Here is a 23,242-nt window from a genome sequence, read left to right as displayed (position 1 = left end):
CGCTGAGTCTCCACGCTGCGCAGCCACATCTTTAACAAGTGCGGCGGCTTCATTTAATCACCTCATACAAATGGAATAAAGACAACGATGGAGTTCTTCTGGGTGCATTTCTTCTTCACTATAGTAGTCATTAGTAAGTATTGAACACGTTATTTGGACTTTGAACGTGTTATTTTGTTACCATTTTCTCACGCAGAGAGTAAAACGAAATATCTTTTCGCTACAAACAGCGAGAGTTTATATTGTTTTCATGAAAGTGCAGTCGATGAGGTTTATAAGTCGTTCGTTATAGCTTTATTGTTAATGGTAAATGTTTTCTCACACCTAAAACACGCCCGAAGAGCAGCATACAGAGTGTGCAGATTCAGTAATTAAATTTAGCCTACTTAATGAATCGGTCTGGAAGTGCTTTTGTTTTGAAATAGATTTCTCTTCACCCTGCAGCGTTTTTCCCACCAACAACGATGCATGAGCCAAAGTCAGCTCACATGGATTAAATAGGATCGGCTAGATTGTTTTAATGTGCATCACAGGTTTCTGCTCTGTAACCTGTGGAAGTTTTTGAACAACTACCAGCCAGACACTTTTTTTATTATTCTCCTAGTGTAGGTACATAAATGCACATTGACCCCATTTTATGACATGAAAGGAAATGTTAATATGTTCTGAGGTTTGCCGAGCCTAAGAGGAGGAAAAGTGCTACTTTGTACTGCAGGTAAACAGGCGTGGCAGCAGGAGGCTGCGCAAGGGGAAGTCTGTCGAATCAAGTACCCATCCACATTCCTCTGCCGGCTGATAGAGGGGAGGGCAGGCTGATAACTGCATGAGTTCGGCCTGTATGGGCTTGTGGCTCTGATTTTGCAGGAAGACAAGCAAATTCCATGTCCTGAGGGGATGCAAAAGGAGTGTGTGAGGGTGGATTGTGGATAAACACAGTGTTTCGGGATGAGCAATGACTATTAACAACAACACTTTGTGAATAGAATGACCGTCATGTGTTGTATAGCTTTTTAGTGAGGTGCCTTGACTTCATGAGTCAAGCTGATGTGTTTTTTAAAACGTACATGATTCAGTAACAAAAAGCACCCATATGACTCAAAGGAGGAAGTCAGTATGGCTTAAATTGTTGCTGGAGATAAGACATCAAACCTCTCTCCCATAAACAAGCAGAGTCAGGATAATAATTTTAGATGCACAAATTAAAAAAAAGCAAAACAAAGATGACATAATTGGAAGTGTTTATAGTAGGTGTAGTAGGTACTCTTTGATTAACTCTTTGATTATTGATTGTTATCAGTAAAGAGATTTATAGGATGTTGATCAGTGTCACTGTCATGCAACCTCATCTTTCTCCTTCGCCAGCTGACAGAATCTGGAACTCACAGGCCTTCAACGTCGGCACTGCAGGCGCCAAGATTTTCAGCGGCCCAGCTGCGGAAGAGTTTGGCTACACAGTCCAACAAGCGACAAACCATGAAGGCAAATGGTATTGATTTAAGTCTTTCATTCTCTTAGAGTCCTAGACTACTTTGATTGTATCATGTTTCCATCACAAACTGTGTCCTGTCCATTCAGGTGCTGTGGCATTCAAGTGGTGTCATTTATTTAGTTGATATTTCTTTGCCACCGCTTTGAAATAGCAATAAATGTGAGGAAGATGATGACATGACATCCCCAGGGTATATAAATATGATGAAGAGAGCAGTTTACTTTAGAGGAAATAAGGTGCAGATTCACCTTCAGAGGGCCACTTTTAGTTACACTTCCTTGGAACGGGCTGAATTCCAGTTTCAATGAGATGCCTGACATGCTCGATCTCAGTCCATACTGACTGAGTTTCAAACAGTTGTGTGCATGACTGCTGAGAAGCTGTGTAGCCTACACCAACTGTCATATTTCTAAATTTTTGAACTAATAAGTGCATTTGTGACACGTCAGGGAGGATTTTCCAGGTAGAGGTATCCATATTGCAAATGAAGGCCTGTTACTGTAAAGAGATGATTGATAATCAGTAGTGTCTAGGTATTCTGTGACATGTGAACAACTGTCCCTACTGTTTCACTACTACCACTAGCAGCCTGTGCTGTTTACAGCATAGATCTCAGGTTTCATTCTCTTTCCAAATTGTGACCTAGTCACTGCCACAGACACCATGATTAAACAAACCCATCGCACTTCAGTTCAGCTGTATCATTTTGTGTTTTCACTGAAGGGAATGAAAATTTCATGGGTTTTTGCTTGATGCATTGAAAGGTTCAAGAGGCTGTGTGTCTGCTAAACACTGTTGTAAGCCACCTGTTTTAGCTCTGGGGATGGCAATGTTGATTTGGTCCAGACTGGAACAGATATATTATCCATTGACCTTTCCTCTAATGTCACCACAAGGTTGACATTTGTAGTTTTTACTGAATTGTGAACATGTTAGCAAACCAGTGTTAGCATTTACTTTATGTCAAAGCACCAGTGTGCCTGAGGTCAGCCTCACAGAGCCGCTAGCATGGCTGTGGACTCAGTCTTGTTCTTGAACAAGTTTTTTTTTTTGCAAAGTCCTCCAACCCCTGTTATTTACAAGACTGTCAGGAAACGGATTCAGTCTGTTAAATCAGTTAAGTTTAGCACAACCAATACTACAGTTTTTAGGCCCTATTTAGGAGTTAGGGTTAGTTAAAAAATCCAATTTTATGGGTCTAGCTCTACTGACAAGTTGATAATGCAATACATTGTTGAAACTTTTATCACCATCCTGGCTAAATTGTTGAAACTGTAGTCTTAAAAATCCCTTGGTGCTCATTTTTTTGAGCTGCTACAATCTCTTTAGAGCCTCTTAGCCATTTGTAACATTTAGTTTAATAGTAACTAGGCTCCTCAGTGATGTCTGGATGTTGTGTACTCTGAGTCACAGTAGCCTTGAGAGTGAGTTACTCATAGAGTAAGATAGAGTTACTCATAGAGTAACACATTGTCATGTCTGGAGGAGTGTCCCTTTTGCGTAACAGCAAGAGGCAGCAGTATTTGATAGGGGCATCTGACTGTTTATTCCATATTTCTAGAGGAAGCAACTGTGTTTCATCGTGTGTCCCCTGCCTTAACTAATGAAGAAGAATGGTGTGTCCCACTTCTCATACCTTGTTTTACACTGTGGGGGAAATTACACTTTAAGTTGGGTTGAAGTCTTATAACAGTATTGGTATTTATGTATTTTTATTACTGCTGGGTCTGGATTTAACAGCTTCAAGCATCTGAATTCTATTAATTGGGAAAATGTGTTTGAAGTTTGATTTTCTGTGTGAACTTGTAGAATCTTGTTTGCTGTTTCTTAAAATGTTAGAAGAATGACTCGTCTGTCTTGTTGGCACTTGCTCAGAAGAACAAGACCACACAAATGTATACTGTTACAGACTTTATGTATATTTTATATAGCTTTTGTATTAGAATTCACCCAGAGATTGCTGAAGTAAAGTTTGGTTCCCATATTAGTTTAACATTTACACAAAGCTGAAGAATTATTTTTTAATTTTTTTGTATTACAACAAGAGAGAGCATCAAACTAATTGGAAGAGTCTCATTTAACTACTGTATGTAAAGCTGGTCCGGCACTTTACACAAACTCAATCAGAGATTACTTATTGCATGTTTATGAGAGTTGGGAAGAGACGGATATTGTTGTTGTCTGTAGGCTCCTCGTTAGTGCCCCATGGAGTGGTTTCAGTCAAAATAGGAACGGGGATCTTTACAAGTGTCCAGTCTCAGGGTCCAGAAACAACTGTGACAAGCTCAATCTTCAAGGTAAGATTTGGTGTTTTATTGTTTAACCTTTGACCTATCTGCCAAACATTGGCCATGTACTTAAAATTCCTAAACAGAACTGAAAAGATGTGTCGTCTTAAAACATCCGGTAGGTCTCCAGACATTTAGCTTTTTTCTGTTTTGAAAATTAAATAGTACAAACAAATGATAGCAGTGTACAGCAAAGCATTTATTTTATTCATACATTGAGCTTAGGATAATTGTATAAGTTTCAGATTCAACTAACTAATATCTGAACTTTAATGTACAGAAAGCGCTCATTTGTTTTCTTTGCCACCATTCACAGATTCTGTTAGTATTCCAGATGTTAAAAACATCAATGACAACATGTGCCTGGGTTTGACTCTTACCAGGATGCCTGCAGGTTTGATGGTATGTGTGATTGCGTGTTGCATGGGTTTTCATACTAAGGATAGAAAGGAAATCCTCTTATTTCAGAGACATGCAGATTACATTATTTTATAACCTGAAATAGTACAAATTTCTCATAAATCTATAACTCCTCTTTATTTTTGGTGATTTATTATGTTACTTGTAATTATGGAATATTCATAATATTATATAATCATATGCATAAAAATGCATGTTTAGGAACACAGCCTTAAAGTCCTGTCTTGTATGTTGTAATCACAAAATGAGCACATTTTGTAGCAACTGGTAAAGCCATATTTTCCTTTGAAATTTACATACAAATCTTATATATAGGTGGAAGGAAGTGGGTCAGTGGCTTAGCTCCGGTAAATGAACTACTGCAGCAGGAAGTAGTGCTAATCCACTGCACAACTACTTGTGTTGTAGGTTTCACATTTTTGTTTTTTAACACTACAAACAGTTTAATAAATTAAATCAAATTCATAATTAGTTATTAACAACAATTTCATTCACTATTTAACTCAGACATAATACTTTATTGGGAGCTTTTCAAAGCAGTGACAAACTATCCATTAAGTCTTTTCTCATCTGATACAGATGTGCGGTCCTCTTTGGGGACAGCTCTGTGGTGATCAAGACTTCTACCCAGGAATATGTGCAAAAATGAGCCCCCTCTTTCAACCTCAACCTGCCTTCTCTCCTGCCGTCCAGTGTAAGATAGGTCTTTTTTTAATACAGTATGACCACGGATATTTTGAGCTGTAAATGGTAAGATATCTTTCATGACAGGCTTCAGTTCATATCAGAATAGAATAAAACCATCACAGTGACTTACAGTCGGTTGCATTGTTATGTCATTATGTGTTCATATCATCATGCCACCATCATTAGAGTTGGCTTACAAACAGCAACATTTCTAATTCAAGACCTGGCCAAGTTTGAATTATTCTTTCCAATTTTAGTTATTATGTGTCTGCTGGGTGTGGATTATTTTTTACAACATGGCTCATCCATGCTCTGCCTTTGATCAGCTACTTTTAATTCCTAAATTGTGTCTCTGTTTGCAGCCATTTTACCACATGATAATCTAATTTTAACAAATGAAAAAGGCAGGTTAATGCGATATACATCCTATCTTAGGCAAATTTCATGACTGCAAAATGGTGAAAATATATTTCTGTAAACAGGAAAGGGAGAAAATAAACTGAAAATCAATTCTATTCGTAACTTCTGCTTAAATGTATAATTATGTCCACTCTCATGACATTTCTAGCATGTGGAGGGCCTATGGACATCGTGATTGTTTTGGATGGCTCCAACAGCATTTATCCTTGGGAGCCAATGGTCTCCTTCCTCCAGAAATTAATACCTGCACTTGACATTGGGCCCAAAAATACACAGGTGACATCATGTTTCAAGAGCCAAAAAAGGAAATGAAAGCAGAAATGAAGCCAGGTAAGATCTTGTGGTTATTACTGACAGCTTTCTGCTTTATCGCACCATTTCTTATGCCAGGTCAGCGTCATTCAGTATGCTGTTGATCCCAAGTTTCAAATCAGACTTAACGAGTATAAAACCAAAGCTGAGTTGATCGATGCAACGTCCAGAATCAAGCAAATGTATGGTCAGTCTACCAATACCTTCCATGCGATCCAATATGCCAGGTTGGTGTAACAGTAAAACTGCCTTTTATGCATATCTGTTTATTTATTTACTTATTTATTTACTTTAAGTTTTATTCATTTTCTTCTTTACTACTTTTCTTCTCCGTCTTAAATTCCCGCTACAGCCTAAACCGTATATGGTGGGGGGGGCTGTTTTTAGGACTGGTCCAAAACTACGCAAGGACCTCAGAGCAACAGTTGACCCACTTCGACCACAAGGTTGCGCTCTAGCAGAAAAAAACTGTTTGGTGCTAAAACTCCCAAATTTTACACTGGAAATTTCAAAACCATATCCTGGATCCAACTGAATCTCGGGACATCGGCCACGCCCATTTCCATCCAAGACTTAGTTGAAAACCTACTTTGTTGAACTCCTCCTAGACTGTGCAACCGATCTGCACAAAACTTTAAATGTAGTATCTACAGACCAACCTGACCAAAACTTATCAAAATAATTTTTATAGGATAAAAATTGAGCATATTACACAAACAAATTTGTATAGCTAACTGTGAAAATGCCAACTTTGCCATAACTCAACCAAATTAAATGCTATCAATGCAAAACTTTAGATTCTTGTTTGCCATGTCTCATTTTACGACACTTGACCACTAGGGGGCGCTACAAGTACAACAAGTTTATATCTCATGAATGGCCCATCTGATTTTTCCGAAATTTGGAGGGTACCATCTAGGACCACTCCCGAGGCCAATTCCACAGTGTGTTACTGACTGGTCAAAGTGAGCTCTTTAATTTGTCTGTTACTCCGTCTGTCTCTTTCATTATTACCTGATTGAAGTTATTCTGATTTTGATTTTGGTCTGCCAATTAAAAATCTTTTATGAACAGTTGTTTTATTATAAAACCACAAACAGTACTGTGTCTGCTCGCTTTAGCCAGATGGGATTCCATCAAAATAATGGAGGTCGATCAGGCGCTGCCAAGGTGATGGTGGTCGTCACTGATGGGGAGTCTCACGACGAGGACATCCGCGATACAGTTATCAATGACTGTGAGAGACAAGGCATCACCCGCTTCGGTATCGCTGTAAGTAATGATCCGCCACTTACTGCCAATTACTTTCATAATTTTTTGTTTTCATTGAGGAGGTGAATGATGCCTGCTGATTACATACAGTAGCAATGGATGGTCTTGTATACTATAAAACTGCACAGTAAATATATAAAGAAAAAAATCCGATGCTTCCAGTATGTATTCAGATTATTTTCTAAACTAGTCAGTATGAAATAGGAGGATTTTGCATGTTTACAATAAAAAATATTAAAACAGATGCAAAAATAGAACATTCAGTCAAAGGATGTACTTTGTGGAATAGTTTTTTAAAAATAAAAGAAAATGTGTAGTACAAAAATATGATGATTAACAAATATTTAACTGAGGTATGAACACTAGTGTATAAATTAATCGCTTAATTGGGACTTTTGTGGTATGTACAATGTAATATACATGTATTTTTGTGGGGGGGTTTGTGTATAAATCTAAAGCAAGCTGTACAAACTTATTGTAATAAAAATATCATGTAAAAAGCGTAGGGATAATAAGCTAAAGGCTGATTTATGGTTGTGCGGAGGCTCCACGTAGAGCTTTTTAGCTGATCTCTTTAAGAGAAAAGCAGGGCCGACGTGTGTGTGTGCGTGGGGAGTGTGTGGTATGCAAGAATGAAAGAGTTGCGGTGATTTGCTTTGGAGTGAGACTCTAGGGAGGCATAGTAAGAGATACAAAGTGTCTCCCCTGTGCTTTCTGACCACGGTGGGACATAACAGTAAAAAGTAAAAAGTTAACCCTCTCCATGAATAATGTTGTTTAAGGAGAAGGAGACCCGGAAGTGAGTCGGGGGAGATGCAACGCTAACAAACCATGGCAGATGATGTGTGTCGCCGCAAAGTGTAGTTACATTTTCTGAGTGGTGCATGTCAGGCTACTGCGTAGGGTCCGGCGTAGGGTCAGTATCGCCACGTACCTACATATGTACCCACGGCGTTGATTTAATGCAGAAGCCTAAATCAGCCTCTAGGCTTCAGCCAACACCTCTTCAGTGAGCAAAAATATGCTTTGGTTTATCACTACTTCCAAATGAATAGTGTAAAATGACAGAAATAAATGAATTAAACCAAAATCGCTATGCCTGCAGCTTATATTGCATACATTCCTGATTGAGTTGCAGTTTGATCTGCTACTGTAATTACCTAGACCTCTTTTTCCTCTTTGCAATCCTGAATTTGTGGTGTTTTCTAGGTCCTGGGTTATTACACCAGAAACAACATCAACACAGACAACCTGATAAAAGAAATCAAATCCATTGCCAGTACGCCCACAGAGAAGTACTTCTTCAATGTGTCGGAAGAGGCAGCCCTCTCCACCATTGCTGGAACATTGGGGAGCCGCATCTTCAACATAGAAGGTGCGTATTTCTCTTTTTCTCTGCTTGTTGTTACGCAGGCAGTATGTGTAATTTACTTGACACTGCATGTTCATTCATACACATGCATAGAAAATGATTCAAGCTTGTCACAACTTGTCTGTCATAGCTCAAGAGACATCAAAGAGAAAAGTTTTTTTTATACACATCTTGTGTTTTATCTGACTCTGCTTCATTGTTTTTGATCCTTGTTTTAACATGATGCCATGCTCCCACACAGGCACTGGAAAAGGGGGGGGCAACTTTGAGATGGAAATGTCCCAGGTCGGATTCAGTGCTCACTACTCCAGCAAACGGGTACAGAGCACTGTCTTGTACTGTCTTTTCTATCAATTGTGACAGAGCAAGTTGACATGGTTTTTACTATCAAACTTGCAAACGCACTGCGGCAGAACATGTAATGGTTGTGTGTTGCTTGTGGCAGTGTGAAATAAGATAAAGAGTTTGAAGGCTCATCCGATGTCAAAGCCCTGCACAGGGGTTTGTACTTCTTTTGAGAGAATTTTTACAAATCTAAAAATATATTACAGCAGTAATTTTTTTCTCCTAAGTGTCAATGCTTGCGAGGAAAAGAATAAAAATAGCATAATTCCACAAGATACATGCTAAATGGTATTCTTCAGTACAGTGCCTGTTTTGTGCGCTCCCATGTGCGCTCCCAGGCGAAAGCAGTGTGTTGAGGATGGCCACCAGTTTCAATTATCAAAGCTATGAAAATATTTATGATAATTCAGTAAACAGCTATCAAAATACCATATGTGAACATAGTTTGAACTGACAATAAAGCCTGTCACAGAATCTGACTGGTGAATCATGGGAACCCACAACCCCTTCATAACACCCTTCCTGCTGTAATGCAGCATTCTCACTAAAAAGAAAGAGGAGGTTGCATTTTTCTATACCAGTCTGACTTAGTGATTTTCTTTTTGAATATTTATAATCTGTTCTGTTTTCAGAATGTTTTCCATTTGTGGTTTTTACTGTAAATGTCAGTAGAGCAACCGTTACAAAATATGAATGCTGTGATCTACAGTAGTATTTGGTTGTATCTGTTGACTGGTTTTTGACCTACGCTTTTTAAGGATGTGATGATGCTGGGAGCAGTGGGAGCCTACGCTTGGAGCGGGACTGTCGTCCATCAAACAGGGTCAAAAGTAGACATTCTCCCTTTCTCAGTCTTTGAGGGAACCCTTCAAGACAAAAACCACAGCGCACTACTAGGTATGAGTTCACAGTTGTCCTCTGTATTTTTTTTACCTAGTTTTGATTCTGTTACTTTAAATCTTTGCATGAGATAATTCATGAATAGTCAAAGATGTTGATTCTATACTGAGTATTCATTTTGCTATGTAGCAGATCCTACATAGTTGTCGACCTCATTGGGTTCAGTTTAGATTTAGAGTACTTTTAACATCACACCATATCTTCCTTTTCTGGTGTTTTAGTAATTAAACATTCAACATTCAAATAAACGTATGGAGTAAAATGACAATATTTCCTTCTAAAATGTAGCAAAGTAAAAGTAGCAAAAAAATTAAATACTCAACAGCAGAGTAAAGTTCTTGAATAAGTCAAGTCAAAGCGCCAAAGTCAAAGCATTTATTGTCATTTTTATGGTTAAAAACTGTGTACAATGAAATTAAATATACTTAGTTAATATATATACTGTATGTCTGCTAAAATGCGTTATTTGTTGTAATTTCCAGGTTATTCTGTCACCACACTGAGTGATGGATCAACAGAATACTTTGTGGCTGGTGCACCTCGCTCCAACCACTCTGGACAAGTTATTGTGTACACCGTCAATGCCCTGAAGCAATCTGCCATCATAGACTCAGAAAGAGGAAAACAGGTAATGATATTAGATGATGTGGTATTTACACTTTCCCCCAGAAACATATGTAGAAACAAATTTAACTCAGCATCAGTAAACAGCTTGCAATTGTTGTCCTAGATTGGGTCATACTTTGGAAGTGTCCTGTGCCCCCTGGACGTGGACCGAGACGAGGTGACGGACCTCCTTCTGGTTGGTGCGCCCATGTTCATGAACGATCTGAAGAGAGAGGAAGGCAGGGTCTACCTCTTCTCTGTCACCAAGGTGAACATGAGGAACATTTTACACACTGACTATACTGTAAAAAAAAAGTTAAAGAGATTTACATTCATAGTTTTCTTGAATTTAAAGGAAGTATAGCATGATGTGTAGCTTCACTAGCCACATATGTTATCTGTTGTATGATCCAAAGGGTATACTGAATGAGCAGGGATTCCTCAATGGTCCGCCCCCACCGAGAATGCACGATTTGGGATAGCCATCTCTGCCATTCCTGACCTGGACCTCGACGGTTACAATGATGTTGTAGTAGGGGCCCCACTAGAAGACACAGGAAAAGGTGTCATCTACATCTACAACGGGCAGCTGAAGACACTGAACAAACAGTTCTCACAGGTATGGAGAGAAATGAATAACTGTCTGTCTCTCAATAATGAATGAATATCAGTTAGTTCATTAAACTCTGTAATAATGAGAGCAATCATCATTGTTGTTCATCTGTTTCAGAGAATCTTTGGCTCCAAACTGGATCCTAAATTGCAGTATTTTGGAAGGTCCCTGGATAGCTACATAGATTTGAATGATGATACAATCCCTGATATTTCCATTGGGGCATATGGCAAAGTGGTGCAGCTCTGGTAAGTAAGGCAATGTGTAATTAACTGTGAATGATTAAAAATTATGTAATGATTTACCACATTATATTATTTTATGAAGTTCAGTAAATTAAACTACTATATATAGAATCTGCAAGGCTGGTGGTAATTTGTTCCAATAAATACCAATTTCCACTTGGTTTTCAGGTCCAGAGGTCTGGCGTCTGTCTCAGCTAAAGCTTCTTTCAACCCCGATAAAATCAACATTTTCAACAAACCCTGTGACATTAATGGACGCAAGCTTTCGTGTTTCAGCACTAACCTTTGTTTCAGTGCTGCATTCAGGCCCAAGAATCCCATTGGACCCATTGGTAAATCTGATTAGCTGTTATGCTTCTCAAGAATAAGTACATTCCTTTTACTTAATGTAATAGTTTTGGGAATTGCGCTTTGCTTTGTTTGCTTTCTTGCAGTGAGTTGATGAGATGACTAATACCACTCTTATGTCTGTACAGTAAATTTGAAGCTACAGCCACTAGCCAGTTAGCTTAACACAAAGAATAAAAACAGGTAAAACAGAAAAACTGGCTGTTTCTAAATGTAACCAAATCCACCTTTAAACAGCTTTTAAAGCTCAGTGCAAAAATGACAAGTTGCAATTTACTGGTTGGTGGATTTGTTACCTTTGGACAGAGCCAGGCTGGCTGATTCCCCGTATTGTTAGTCTTTGTGCTATGCTAAGCTAACTGGCTGCTGGCTATAGCCTTATATTTAGTGTGCAGACATGAGAAGGGGATCAATTTTTCCATCTTACTCATCAACAAGAAATCCTTTTCCCAAAATGTCATACTATTGCTGAAAGATGTTCAAAAACCACTCTTAATAGTTTTTACGGAAAAAAATGTTGTACTCTTCTTCTTTTAGATATATCCTACAATTTGACTCTGGACGCTGACTTGCAGGCTTCGCGAGTGACGTCAAGAGGACTGTTCACTAAAAACAATGAACGCTTCCTCACAGAAAATGCAAAAATATCATCTGTGCCCCTGTGTCAGAACTACCAGATTTATGTTCAGGTAATAGGTGAAAATCATTTGTTTCGCAGTCTTCTTTGATGAGGCTTGTAGAGAAATGACTTCGTATTTATTTGTCCGTGTGTTGGTTCTTCAACAGGAGGCACCAGACTTTGTCAATTCCCTCAGTCTGAAAGTAGAAATCAAGCAGCAGAATGCAGATGTGAACCCTGTCCTCGATGTGTTTTCTGCAAGTGCCTGGGAATTCTTTGTAAGTGGCCGATAAAGTACATGGTATCTTTGAATCTGGGTTTATTAGTTTGTAGTCTTTTACCTTCAAAGGTCTGCAAGAAACAGATTCAGTCAGAGATTTACACACTGTGTTTTTCACCAACAAGGTTCACCCACCGCAGTAAAATATAATACATTTCCTTTATGTGTAGAGATTCTAGAAGAATAGGCATCTTTTGAAAATACAGCTTTTAAAGAATGTTATGGTTTTGTACAATGTTAACATAATTATAGTATATAGATAGTATAGTATAGTAATACAATGTTATTGTTTCAGATCCCCTTCACAAAAGACTGCGGCTCTGATGATGTGTGTGTCAGTGATCTGGTGCTGAGTGTGAAGACAGACACAAAGGCGCCCAGGTGAGAATCACTGACCTGTTTGTGTGTAGTGCAAGACGTGTCATGTCATACCTGCTGTCCGTTACAACATACAGTTTATACGTTTGAAATACTCTTTAGAAGATGTGCTCTGTTTTGTGGTTTCATGTAACGTGGGATGGTATCCTCAGGATAACGAATTTTGTTGTTCATTCAGGGTTAATGTTGAGAGTAGAAATAATGATGTGCACGAGAGAACAAGCTCTGGCAGGGCTACATCCTTCTGTACTATGAGTCATTTGTGAAACGGAGATAAGCATGTATCTTACAGGCCCTGAGAACCTATTTTCTCAATCAACTTCCTATTATAAGCAACAAGGCCTTAAAAACAGTCTTTTGATTCTTTGACATGAGATTGTAATACTATTTTTATCAGAAGCTGACGAAAGTTGGGTGGTGCAGCTCATAAAAAGATGAATGAAGTAACTGAGGGTTTATGTGTTAAACTCTTAACGTATAAAACTAGAAATAATAAAGTAAGTTTTTTTCTGTTACTTTTGATTGTTGGACCTGAATACTTTTCTGGGGTTTGAATCCTTTGATGTGAAGTTGTGAAACTGATTCTTACAGTCAACGTCAATGACTATAATGATACATTCTCTCTGTTTCTATCACATATTTTTAAATAGGACTATGTACCTAAGAGCCCCTCTAGCAGCTCCTGGAGGCTGTACTCAACACTACCGTCTAGTGATGGTAGCTCAAAGCCCTGTATTTTCCTAGCAGGGCTATAAATCATGATGACAATTGTGAAATAGTTATAGTGTCACATAAAGGCAGCTAATAGTGTAGACATTTATATAACAGAAAGAAAATAATAAATCCTAACAAGCATTACACTATTTTCTATTTTTGTCTGTTTTATGAGTCTCTCTTAATTTCCAATAGCTGCAGAAAATTAGAATTAGGACTTTTCAGTGACTTTAAACACTTTCACACATATTTGACCTTTTGCAGTTTTGCAGCTGCTATTAATTTTCACATTTGTAGACTTGGCTGTATGCAGAGAACGCGTCCCAGGGCCAGAAACATAAATAATAAAATTAAAATTAAATAGAACATAGAAAGGAAAGACTAGAAGGAGGGAGACAAAAACAACACACGGAGAAACAGACACACACAGCCCAGACTTCACAGCCTCAACAATGTTCACCCAAGTGTCCAGAGTCTTTCCTGCTGCTCTATTAATGCGCGCCATGGAAAGCTTCATATACACTACATCCAAGTAGGAAATGGCCCATGTGTGGATAGACAGGTTGTGAGGTGGTTTCCAACAGACTTGATAAAACCTAGATACATCCCACAGTTTTTAGGGTGCACAGTAAATAACTTCCGGATAGGATGGATGGGCAAAGGCCTCTGCCAAGGTACACTGTACGCCTTGAGTGCTGATCGTAATTTAAAAAAAAAAAATAGGAACATGGTAGACTGAATGCGTTCTGCAAGTCAGAAAAAGGCAATAAGCCAACCTTGCTAAAAATGTCTTTGAGACAGTGAAGTCCCCTCTGCTCCCATTGTGGGCTTGTTATTGGCCTCCCCCCAATCAGGAGTGCTGTATTATTGAATATAGGGGGAAAAGTGTGCCAGTTACAAGCTTTATGGCAGTGTGTTTCAGCCAATCTCCAAATCTTGACAAGATGTGAGACAATGGGGCCAAAGCGTAACTGGCACTGTTTGTTAGAAACATTGGCAAAATAAATGTCATGCAGTGACCAAGGCTCTGTCATAGCACTTTCTAAGGTATGCCAGCAAACAGACATATCTGGGCTAAACCAAGTGAGAAGGGGCCTCAACACAAAGAACCAGAAGTAATATTTGAAGTTGGGAACACAAAGGCCACCATCCTCTTTCCTCCTCTGTAAAGTGGACATCTTAAAAGCGTGGCTCAAGGTAGCTTTTCTGTTTCCCCAGTACAGCCTCTGCAATAATGTCAGAATTGCTGCATTGTCCTTTACCTTTGCTTGCCATTCCGCAATAAGTAAGCATATCAAGCATACAGTGGTAGAATACTGGAGTAGGAACCATATAAAACAACTATTTGGCAAAGTTGGGTCCAGAGCTTTGCCTCCAGCCGCCATCTCCGTCCAGCCGATCACGTGACTCCTCGCTTCTCAATCTTAAGGAAGGCCATTTGATCCATTCCTATATAAAGACTGTATTGTGCATTTTAAGGTGGAGGTAGAATCAATAGTATTTATCTAGATAACTTCACTTTTAGGTTCTGTATGTCTATACTGTATTTGTAGATGTTACGGAAAAAGACAAAGATCTTTTAAACAATATAAATGAATTCCTTTTTATTCCTGTCCCTCTGTTCATTAAACAACACTCCTGCTGTGAGTATGCACCTTTGCTCTGGGACACAAGCAAATGAAATCATGGGAATGCAGACAGTAATTTGAGCTCTTGTTTTGCAGCTCAGTTCCCGTTCTGGTGAGCGCTAATAACCGAGAACTGTCATTTGAAGTTGTCGTGAAGAACAAAAAGGAGAACGCGTACAACACTCAGGTCTTGGCCACTTACTCCAGCAACCTCTACTACTCATCCATCTTTCCTCCTGTGAGTAAAAGAGTCTTCAATGAAAACTGTTTAAGTTGACATGATGCTAAGGATTAAAGAGTTGTTAGGCAGTTTGTAACATAACAGTCACCACATCACGCTTTTACTAAATAAATTACTATCATTAAACAATTTTAATTAATCCAACCCATTATTACTTACTAAAACGAGAAAAAAAGGTTTCTGTACTTTTCTGTTACTATTTGAAAACACTAAAAGATGTTCAGCCTTATGGTAATGTATTGTCAGTGTAATAAAGCCTTATAGCAGTTAAGTAGCTTTGTGAACTGTAAAATTCTATAAAATTTACAGACAGAGGAAGTCAAATGCACTTCAACACAAACACAAGCCGTCACCTGCCAAGTAGGATACCCAGTATTAAAACAAGACCAAGAGGTAAGTGCAAAAATTGATCAACTATTTTGGACTGAATTGCCTATACAAAATTCTCTGTTTGACTAATTATGGTAAATAATGCAAAATGTCCTATTATTTAATTCCAGGTGAAATTTTGGATTCATTTTGATTATAATCTTGATCAGTTGCAAAACCGAGCCGAGGTGAAGTTTGAGGCCAAGAGGTACACTAATTGAATTGAATTCAACGAAAAATGATGGCTCTTAATTGAAACGATCGAGATGTAATAATGTACCTTTTTTTTTTTCTTCTTTGCAGCGATGGTAAAGAGGAAATACCTGCAGACAACAAAGTGGACATAACCATTCCTGTTCAATATGATGCAGGGATTGTTTTATCTAGGTGCTTTTATTATTTTGTCACCTTAACATATTTTTTTAAAATTTGAATCACACTCTAAGATTGACAATTGAAGATGGCAAATGCGTTTAAGTGCTGATTTTTTTCTTTGTCCTAGGCTGTCAAATATCGATTTCTATGTGGCAGATGCTGCACTTCCCGTGGTAACAACAGTGGCAAGTCTAGATGACATCGGCCCAGAGTTTAACTTTACAGTGAAGGTGCAAAACAAAAGAGATTAGAAAAGATGAAGATAACTATAATAATTAAAAAGCACAAGTCTAAAAAACATCTGTATGGTCACCCAACAAACATCTGACACACCTCTGCATTACACACACACACACACACACACACACACACACACACACACACACACACTCACTATTAATGGTTGTCCTGCAATAATAACACAGATCACATGTATAAATCTGCCTTAAAAATCATCATCTAATTTTTCATTATATATATATATTTTTTTTATGTATTAAAACAAATTGTATTTAAAGGTTTCAACGAGTAACTTACCTGTCAGCCTCGTGTATCTGACCATTGCTCTGCCAGTGACCACCAGAGGTGGAAATCAGCTCCTCTATGTTACCAGTGTGAACACACAAACTGTGAGTTCTCAATTGCCTTTTACTGTATGATTTGGAGTGTGCCCAATTATCAATAGAATAAATGACCCAAGGCTTCTCCACCTGTAGGGAGGTGCTGTCAGCTGTGATTCCAGCAACTTGGTTGATCCTCTGAAGATCGGAGAGAAGAGCCACAAAGTGTCCTTCTCTGAGGAGAGTCTCAGAGGCATGGAGAAACTGGTCAGTTTTCCAACGTTAATCTTTTGCATACTTTTCTCTTTATACACGTCAACTTTCTGAGATGTTTCTTTGGAGACAGCTTCTTGTGTATCATTTTAACATGCCTCTTAGAGAAGCTAGTCATGCACATTGCCTTTATTGCATTGCCAGTCCTATCTCCACAACGCGGTGGAGTAAGGTCTGGTTCCTCCACACATACATACATACATTCTGTAGTAAGAGGAAAAAAAATAAGCTGGGTTGTTAGCTTTTCTTAAAACCAATAACAAACTCAGGACGCAGCAACGGTTGCTCTGCAAGGAATTTGTTTTGGTGAAACATTTGCACCACTAAAGAAAACACCACATACAAAAATAAGTGAAGTTAACTGTTTACACAATACCATAACATCAGCTGTTTAGATTAACTGGATACATTGTTAATCGTAATTTCCAGTGTAGTGCTGTGCATACTTCGTCCTAAGCACTTCTCACTAGGGCTGAAACAATATGAAATATTAAACCAAAATCGCGACATTCAGATCCACAAACCTGTGTCGCGGAGTGAGAAGGCAGAATCACGACACATCCCTTCTACCTCTCAGAATTATCCTTCCCGTCCAGTTCTAATGCTACCACATCTTTAAATTACTATTAGTATTTGTCCTTTTCTGTGCATTATCCCTTCTTTATTATTATTATTATTATTATTTAACTTGTCGGGTAAATTTAGCCAACTTACACTGAGGTGTAACGTTACAAATGGCCGCTGTTCTCACTCGGGTGCTTTGGTCTATTTCCCGACGGTACAGTAAACTATTGTAAGCGTCCTTAGCACCGGAGTTAGTTAGGTGCTGACCGGGCTGGCTGCTAGCTGGCTGGGGTCTGACTGTGGATGTGTCCTCGGGCCGGGGCTGTTGTCAGCTCTCATTCCGACTGAAGCCTTGCAACGCTGGGAGAGAGAGGCAGACAGACAGGGGTATGTTAGCTAGCTGGCTAAATTACCATTTGATTAGCCTTCTGTCTATACCACATGGGTCAAACTCAAGGCCCGTGGGCCGAAGCTTGCCCCTTGTCAACTTTGATCCGGCCCTCATATGAATATGTTCTAGGGTCGACAAATACAGTTTTTTCAGGGCCTATGCAGATAATTAGTAGTTATAAAATGGATAACCAGTATTTGGAAAATATATGCATTTACTGTAAAAATTTAAATCTTCTAGTCAGAATTAACATTTTGGAATGTTACAAACTCCAACAAACAAGTTTGTAGCAATTATTTAATAAAAATAACTTTATAACATAATACAGTCAAACAAAACCAAACAAAAAATGAACTAAATATCTTCCTGAAGGTGTAATATGCTAATAGTTTGATTGCAAGTGTTGCAGACTGTAAATAGAACTGTAGCAGAGCTGTAGAACACTTTTTAATGAATTAACTTTATTGGTTATTAGTAAAATACAACATTGATACAAATAATCTACAAACTGCCAAATATTGGCCGGGATAATCGGTCAGGGCTGATAATTATTGATCCATAATAGGGTCAGAATAAATTTTGGCTAGCCTAGTTTATGTCCCTTTTTCAGACGTTTTTGTTGCTTTTTTTAATGCTAATTTTGGCCGGCTTTTTGGACAATTCTTTGGCTAGTTGTGTGCCAAAACCCCCTCTAAAAATGTAATAAAAGCACAGCAATAAACTGTACATGTCTGGCCTTTAATAAAATTGAGTTTGAAACTCCTGATTTATACAGTTAACGTTACTGATGAATTTGTGGTAGCCCAGAGTTGTGAACCGTGGTCAAAACAATCTATCAATCAAGCTACTCAAAATAACTGAGCATGTTGAAAAATGTCGTAATATTATGTTACCCAACAAGAATTAGCTAACGTTATAGACCAAGCATTAGCATTAGCTACTTGGTAGTCAACCAGCACCTTTACAGTGGGCACCAAAGCACTTTTCCCCTTTGGTCCTCCTACAGGTTGAAAGCGGAATTGTCCCTTACTGTTAACATTACCATTATTCTTATGTCTCATTCCAACAGTAGTTATGAACCACTGAAACGACTTTGGAAAAATTATTTTACGGTAAAAAAGAATCTTTGATGTTAGATTGATCAATATTGAAATCCTTCCTTATCAATAAATAAGGTCTCTGTTGTGTGTTGCAAAGTGCTATTTAATCAATGACAAAACAATGCCTTAACTCAAATATTGTGATACAAACCGAATCCTGGGTTTGATATATCACTACAGCCATAGTTCCCACCAATCGGTCCCAAAACATCCCAGTTAGAGAGTAAATGCCGTAAATCTTTACAATCAGTCCCCGAAAGAACGTAGTAGGCCTGCCATTTTCAGCATGTAGCGCAAAGTTTGTTGTTGTTTCCCAAAGCAAACGGTGTTTGAGAACAGCAACACGCAAAGATGGGAAAGTTAGGGACGTTCCTGTGCCTGAAACATGCATTGGATGTTAGGCAATTATCATGGAAATGTACTTTTGTTGATCCAGACTAGTGATGCACTAATCTAAATCTACACAATGAGGTACCTGATGTAGCCTAGATTAGTCAGCATGTAAGATAATAATAACATTATAAATAGTTTCATTTTCTCATGTATTTGTGATTTGATGCACAATTCATGTAACTTTATATTTTTTATAAAGCTACACACTGTATAAACCTGTTATTCATTTTGATGTGTTAAATAGAACATAATAACTTGAATGTATATTGTACTGTACAATATGTACAATGTGTCATTTTTTGTTTGTTTTCAAATATCCCAAATGCAGAAGAAATTTAAAATAATTTAAATATTAAATATAAACAGTACATTTATTTCCTTTTATTTTATTTTTTTTTTTCTGACAGGACTGCAAGAGTGCAAAATGCGAGTATATAAAATGTATCCTCAAGGACACTGAAGTCAAAAGCGACTACTTTGTGAAAGTTAAAACAAGGATCTGGAGTGGCACATTTATTTCGGTAAATATGTTCAGTAATAATTCATTTTGTAATACTGGTGTGGTGGTTTTGTCTGCTTTTACTACCATTAATTCTTTTAAATGTTGATGATGAGTGAATTCATGCCAATGCTTTTCATTTGTGTAAACCTCTCATCATAGGCCACCTATCAGACCATCGAGCTGACCTCCACTGTTGATGTCGAGACCTCCAACCCCAACCTGCTCATTATCAGCCTCAAACACTTGCCAGTAAGATTTGAATTTAATGTCTCACATAAATTAATTGAAGAAGGAAGAGACTTGTGATATTGAACACATTGTATCTGTAACATACGCCGCTGGGATATTTCAGTTTTTTTCTGAAACATCATTGTGACTGCTGCTAAAGTATGTTTTTTTCCTCCAAATTCATCTGGCATAGTCTGATGTGGAAAGTGTCTGTTTATTTTTTGTTAATCATGCCATATCTGAGTGGGACAGACCATGTAATGGCCTCTCCTGTCCTCCTGCTGCTATCCAGGTGGTGGTGACAGTCAGTAAACCTGGAGAGAAAGGTGACGTTCCAGTGGGAGTGGTTGTTGGCAGCGTCATTGCCGGACTGGTGCTGTTGGCTCTGGCTGTTGGACTGCTGTGGAAGGTAACTGTCTGTTTACAATATAGTGAAAGTAATATCAACATAAAGAGGAGCATCAGCAGTTACTTTTTTATAGCTTAGGCATGAACAGTTTACCTCTGCCAAGTTGAGAAAGGAGAATACACCTGATTTGTTATCATAGAAATGTGCATCTGGATAGATTGACAGGACAACTTGATTTGCTTATCACTTACTATGTAACACAATGTACTGTATATGCATTATGCATTATGGATACAAGAAAAATAGGCTACGTAATGTGCATTATGGATATATTCTTGCAGAAAATTGACAATATACTGGAATCTGTTGTAAAATACTGTTTTATTGATTAAGTTTGTTTTTAATAAAACTGCTATGCATGTGTCTAAACTGAATCTGTTTACTTTATAGTTTGGGTTTTTCAAAAGAAAGTACCAGCAGCTTCAGAGGGAGGCCGATGAAGACGGACAGAGCCACGCACATGTTGACGAAGTGCTGTGATCTGAAGAGAAAACCTGCTGCCTTTTCTCTTCACTGGATTGTTTCCTGTGTGGATACTGGTACTTGTTACTGGTTCTTATAAAGTACAAATGGACTACAGTTCAATCACTGGAAATTGGACATTTATATAAAATGGAAGCTATTCAGTTTGAGGATAACTGGGATTTGATACTCTGTCCATTTTTAGAGAGGATTATTGTTATCAGTCTTTATTTTTAAGCTTTGTGGCCTGTACATTGACTACTTGCTGTTATGCACTGACTTTGAATAATTGTAAGAACTGTATGTGTAACATGACAGAACCATATACATACAATACTTCTTCCGAAATTGATTTTGAGTTTTACACTGTAAAGCGATCGTATTCATCCATTGGTTTTTGTTTTGGCAACTTCTGGGCAAAATGGTTGAACAATCTTATATTGAATATAGCTCACTTGTCAAACTATGACCTTTTTATCAGACAGTCTGTAGCATAAACTGCCTTGAGATTAACTGACACTTTCTTGCATTAAGACTATTGGTATCAGTATTTTAAATGCAAACAGGAAACAAACCCTACCCTGTTTTTCTGTCATTCCTCTGTTCCATTGTGTTTGTACTGTATATACTGTAAGATAAAATGATCTTTTATATTAGGTTTAATACATAAAAAGGATTAGAGGCAATATGGGTCCATGAACTAGCTAAATGTGTTGTTGTTGTTTTTATTGTTATTTTGTTTTTGTTTTTTACCACTAGTGGAACAGCTTGTCAGGTATAACTATTTTAGTAGCATATTGTGTTATTTATAATATGCTAGTTATTTTTTGCATCGTTGATTAATTGTTTCCCATTCAATTTCAGAGCATAGACTTTTAAAAATCAGTTTCCTGGTTCCAGGTGAATCACGTCAAATTGGTTGTTGTTTGTTGTCCAAACCCTACATTACTGCCATATAACACAAAGGAAAGCAATTTGAACCAGCAAATGTTTTGGATTTTTTTGTTCTAACTATTAAATTGATTATCAGCATAGTTGCAGATACATTTTCTGTTGATCAACTAATGGATTCAGCTCTAATAATGTTTATCTGTAGGTCAAAAGGACACAGGGTCCCATGTGCAAGTATTGTTCACTACAGAGAAAATGTGTTATAGATGGAGCATGATGGTTGCCAAAACACCATCCAGGTTAATTTACTCCCTAAAAACACCTAATATGTCCCTTTGTTTCTCTCTTACAGTAGTAAGTTTGAGAGTGTAAAGTGAACCCTGCAGGATCTAAATGTGTATTGGCACACCTTTGCCACTAGATGGTAGCATGATCTAGATGGCATGTTGGCACTGTTGAGTATTTTCTAACTGCTCTGTTAATGACTTAAACACTCTATACCCCTATCAATTAAAGCTTCCAAATGTATGATCCATTTTGGACTGTGTTGCTCCTCTTCTCTACTCTCTAGTCCCCTCTCCTAACCTGACCCAGCAAGTAACCGTACTTGGACCGCTTCCTTCCAAACATCAGTACAATTGAAGATTTCACTCAAAATCGGTTAACTTCCTCTGACATTTTTGACTGTGGTGTTCTCCCTCTCTCAAGCTTTTTTTTGTTAAAGGGGATACAGAGTTTGATGATTAAAATGCTCTGTTTCACAATTATTGATGCACTACGTTGTTATGAAATAGCCTTTTGATTCTATCTATATGTGTGCAGAGAGCTTTGTTGAAATGGTCGATGAAATGTGATACAATGGAAGTGTTTGAACACATTTGTAGATTCCTCCCTCTTGGGTTTCCGGCAGATGATTGGCAGTTCCAGCCAAACATCTGACCCATGCCACAATGGGATGATTGCTCACAAATTGCTGCAATGTTGTTTTAAATCAAAAATGACTTTATAGCAAATTATTTAATATCTGTTTGCCTTGTTTTGCACTTTGAAATAACCTTATCGGGTTCATTACAACTACTTTTAAGACTTTTAACTTTTCCTGCTATTGACATTAACTTGACAGGTCATGAATTGTACATTTATTTGATTTGATAATAAAAACTTGGAACATTTTGTCACGCATCTACGCAGAGTAGATTGGAGTAGCCACAGCCTAAACCTTTTTTTTGTTGACTTTTTTTAATAGAACAAATCTGTATCAAAGTAAAACAAAATAATTGGCATCAGGGGTGTGTGGAACCAATCAGTGCATGCTGTATTAAAACCTGTGACAGTGATTTTACTTATAGTTGCGAACAGATCCTATCAAATTCAGCTTAGAGCCTGGGACAGGGAGCACTGGTTGTCCCCATGCTGATGCCATTAATGGCTTCAGGAGAGCAGCCAGCCCTTTAAAGTTGATACAGCAGGGCAGAAATGTTCTTGCATGTCAGGAAGTGTTTTGGAAGCTTCTGCTCTTCAAAGACTCTGATATCACAAATCACACAC

General features: G+C 38.0%; 1 protein-coding gene across 1 annotated transcript; it reads left to right on the top strand.

Moving 5' to 3' along the window:
* On the top strand, nt 1-22,867 carry LOC116689477 (integrin alpha-2). The gene is given in 31 exon segments (XM_032516029.1): nt 1-133; nt 1,363-1,486; nt 3,677-3,786; nt 4,094-4,179; nt 4,777-4,891; nt 5,453-5,580; nt 5,695-5,843; nt 6,738-6,888; nt 8,098-8,263; nt 8,502-8,578; nt 9,364-9,502; nt 9,988-10,133; nt 10,236-10,379; nt 10,528-10,564; nt 10,567-10,730; nt 10,842-10,972; nt 11,138-11,301; nt 11,855-12,006; nt 12,104-12,214; nt 12,512-12,597; nt 15,033-15,174; nt 15,487-15,570; nt 15,678-15,754; nt 15,850-15,933; nt 16,049-16,151; nt 16,440-16,550; nt 16,638-16,748; nt 19,610-19,723; nt 19,864-19,953; nt 20,225-20,341; nt 20,732-22,867. Coding segments are annotated over 31 exon segments (3,549 nt in total). The 5' UTR covers nt 1-87; the 3' UTR covers nt 20,822-22,867.
* The last annotated feature ends 375 nt before the right edge of the window (nt 22,868-23,242 follow it).

Source organism: Etheostoma spectabile, chromosome 5, assembly GCF_008692095.1.
Source record: "Etheostoma spectabile isolate EspeVRDwgs_2016 chromosome 5, UIUC_Espe_1.0, whole genome shotgun sequence".
Classification (NCBI taxonomy): Eukaryota; Metazoa; Chordata; class Actinopteri; order Perciformes; family Percidae; genus Etheostoma; species Etheostoma spectabile.
Note: the sequence above shows the minus strand (reverse complement) of the source record. Positions and strands in the feature narration are given on the sequence as shown.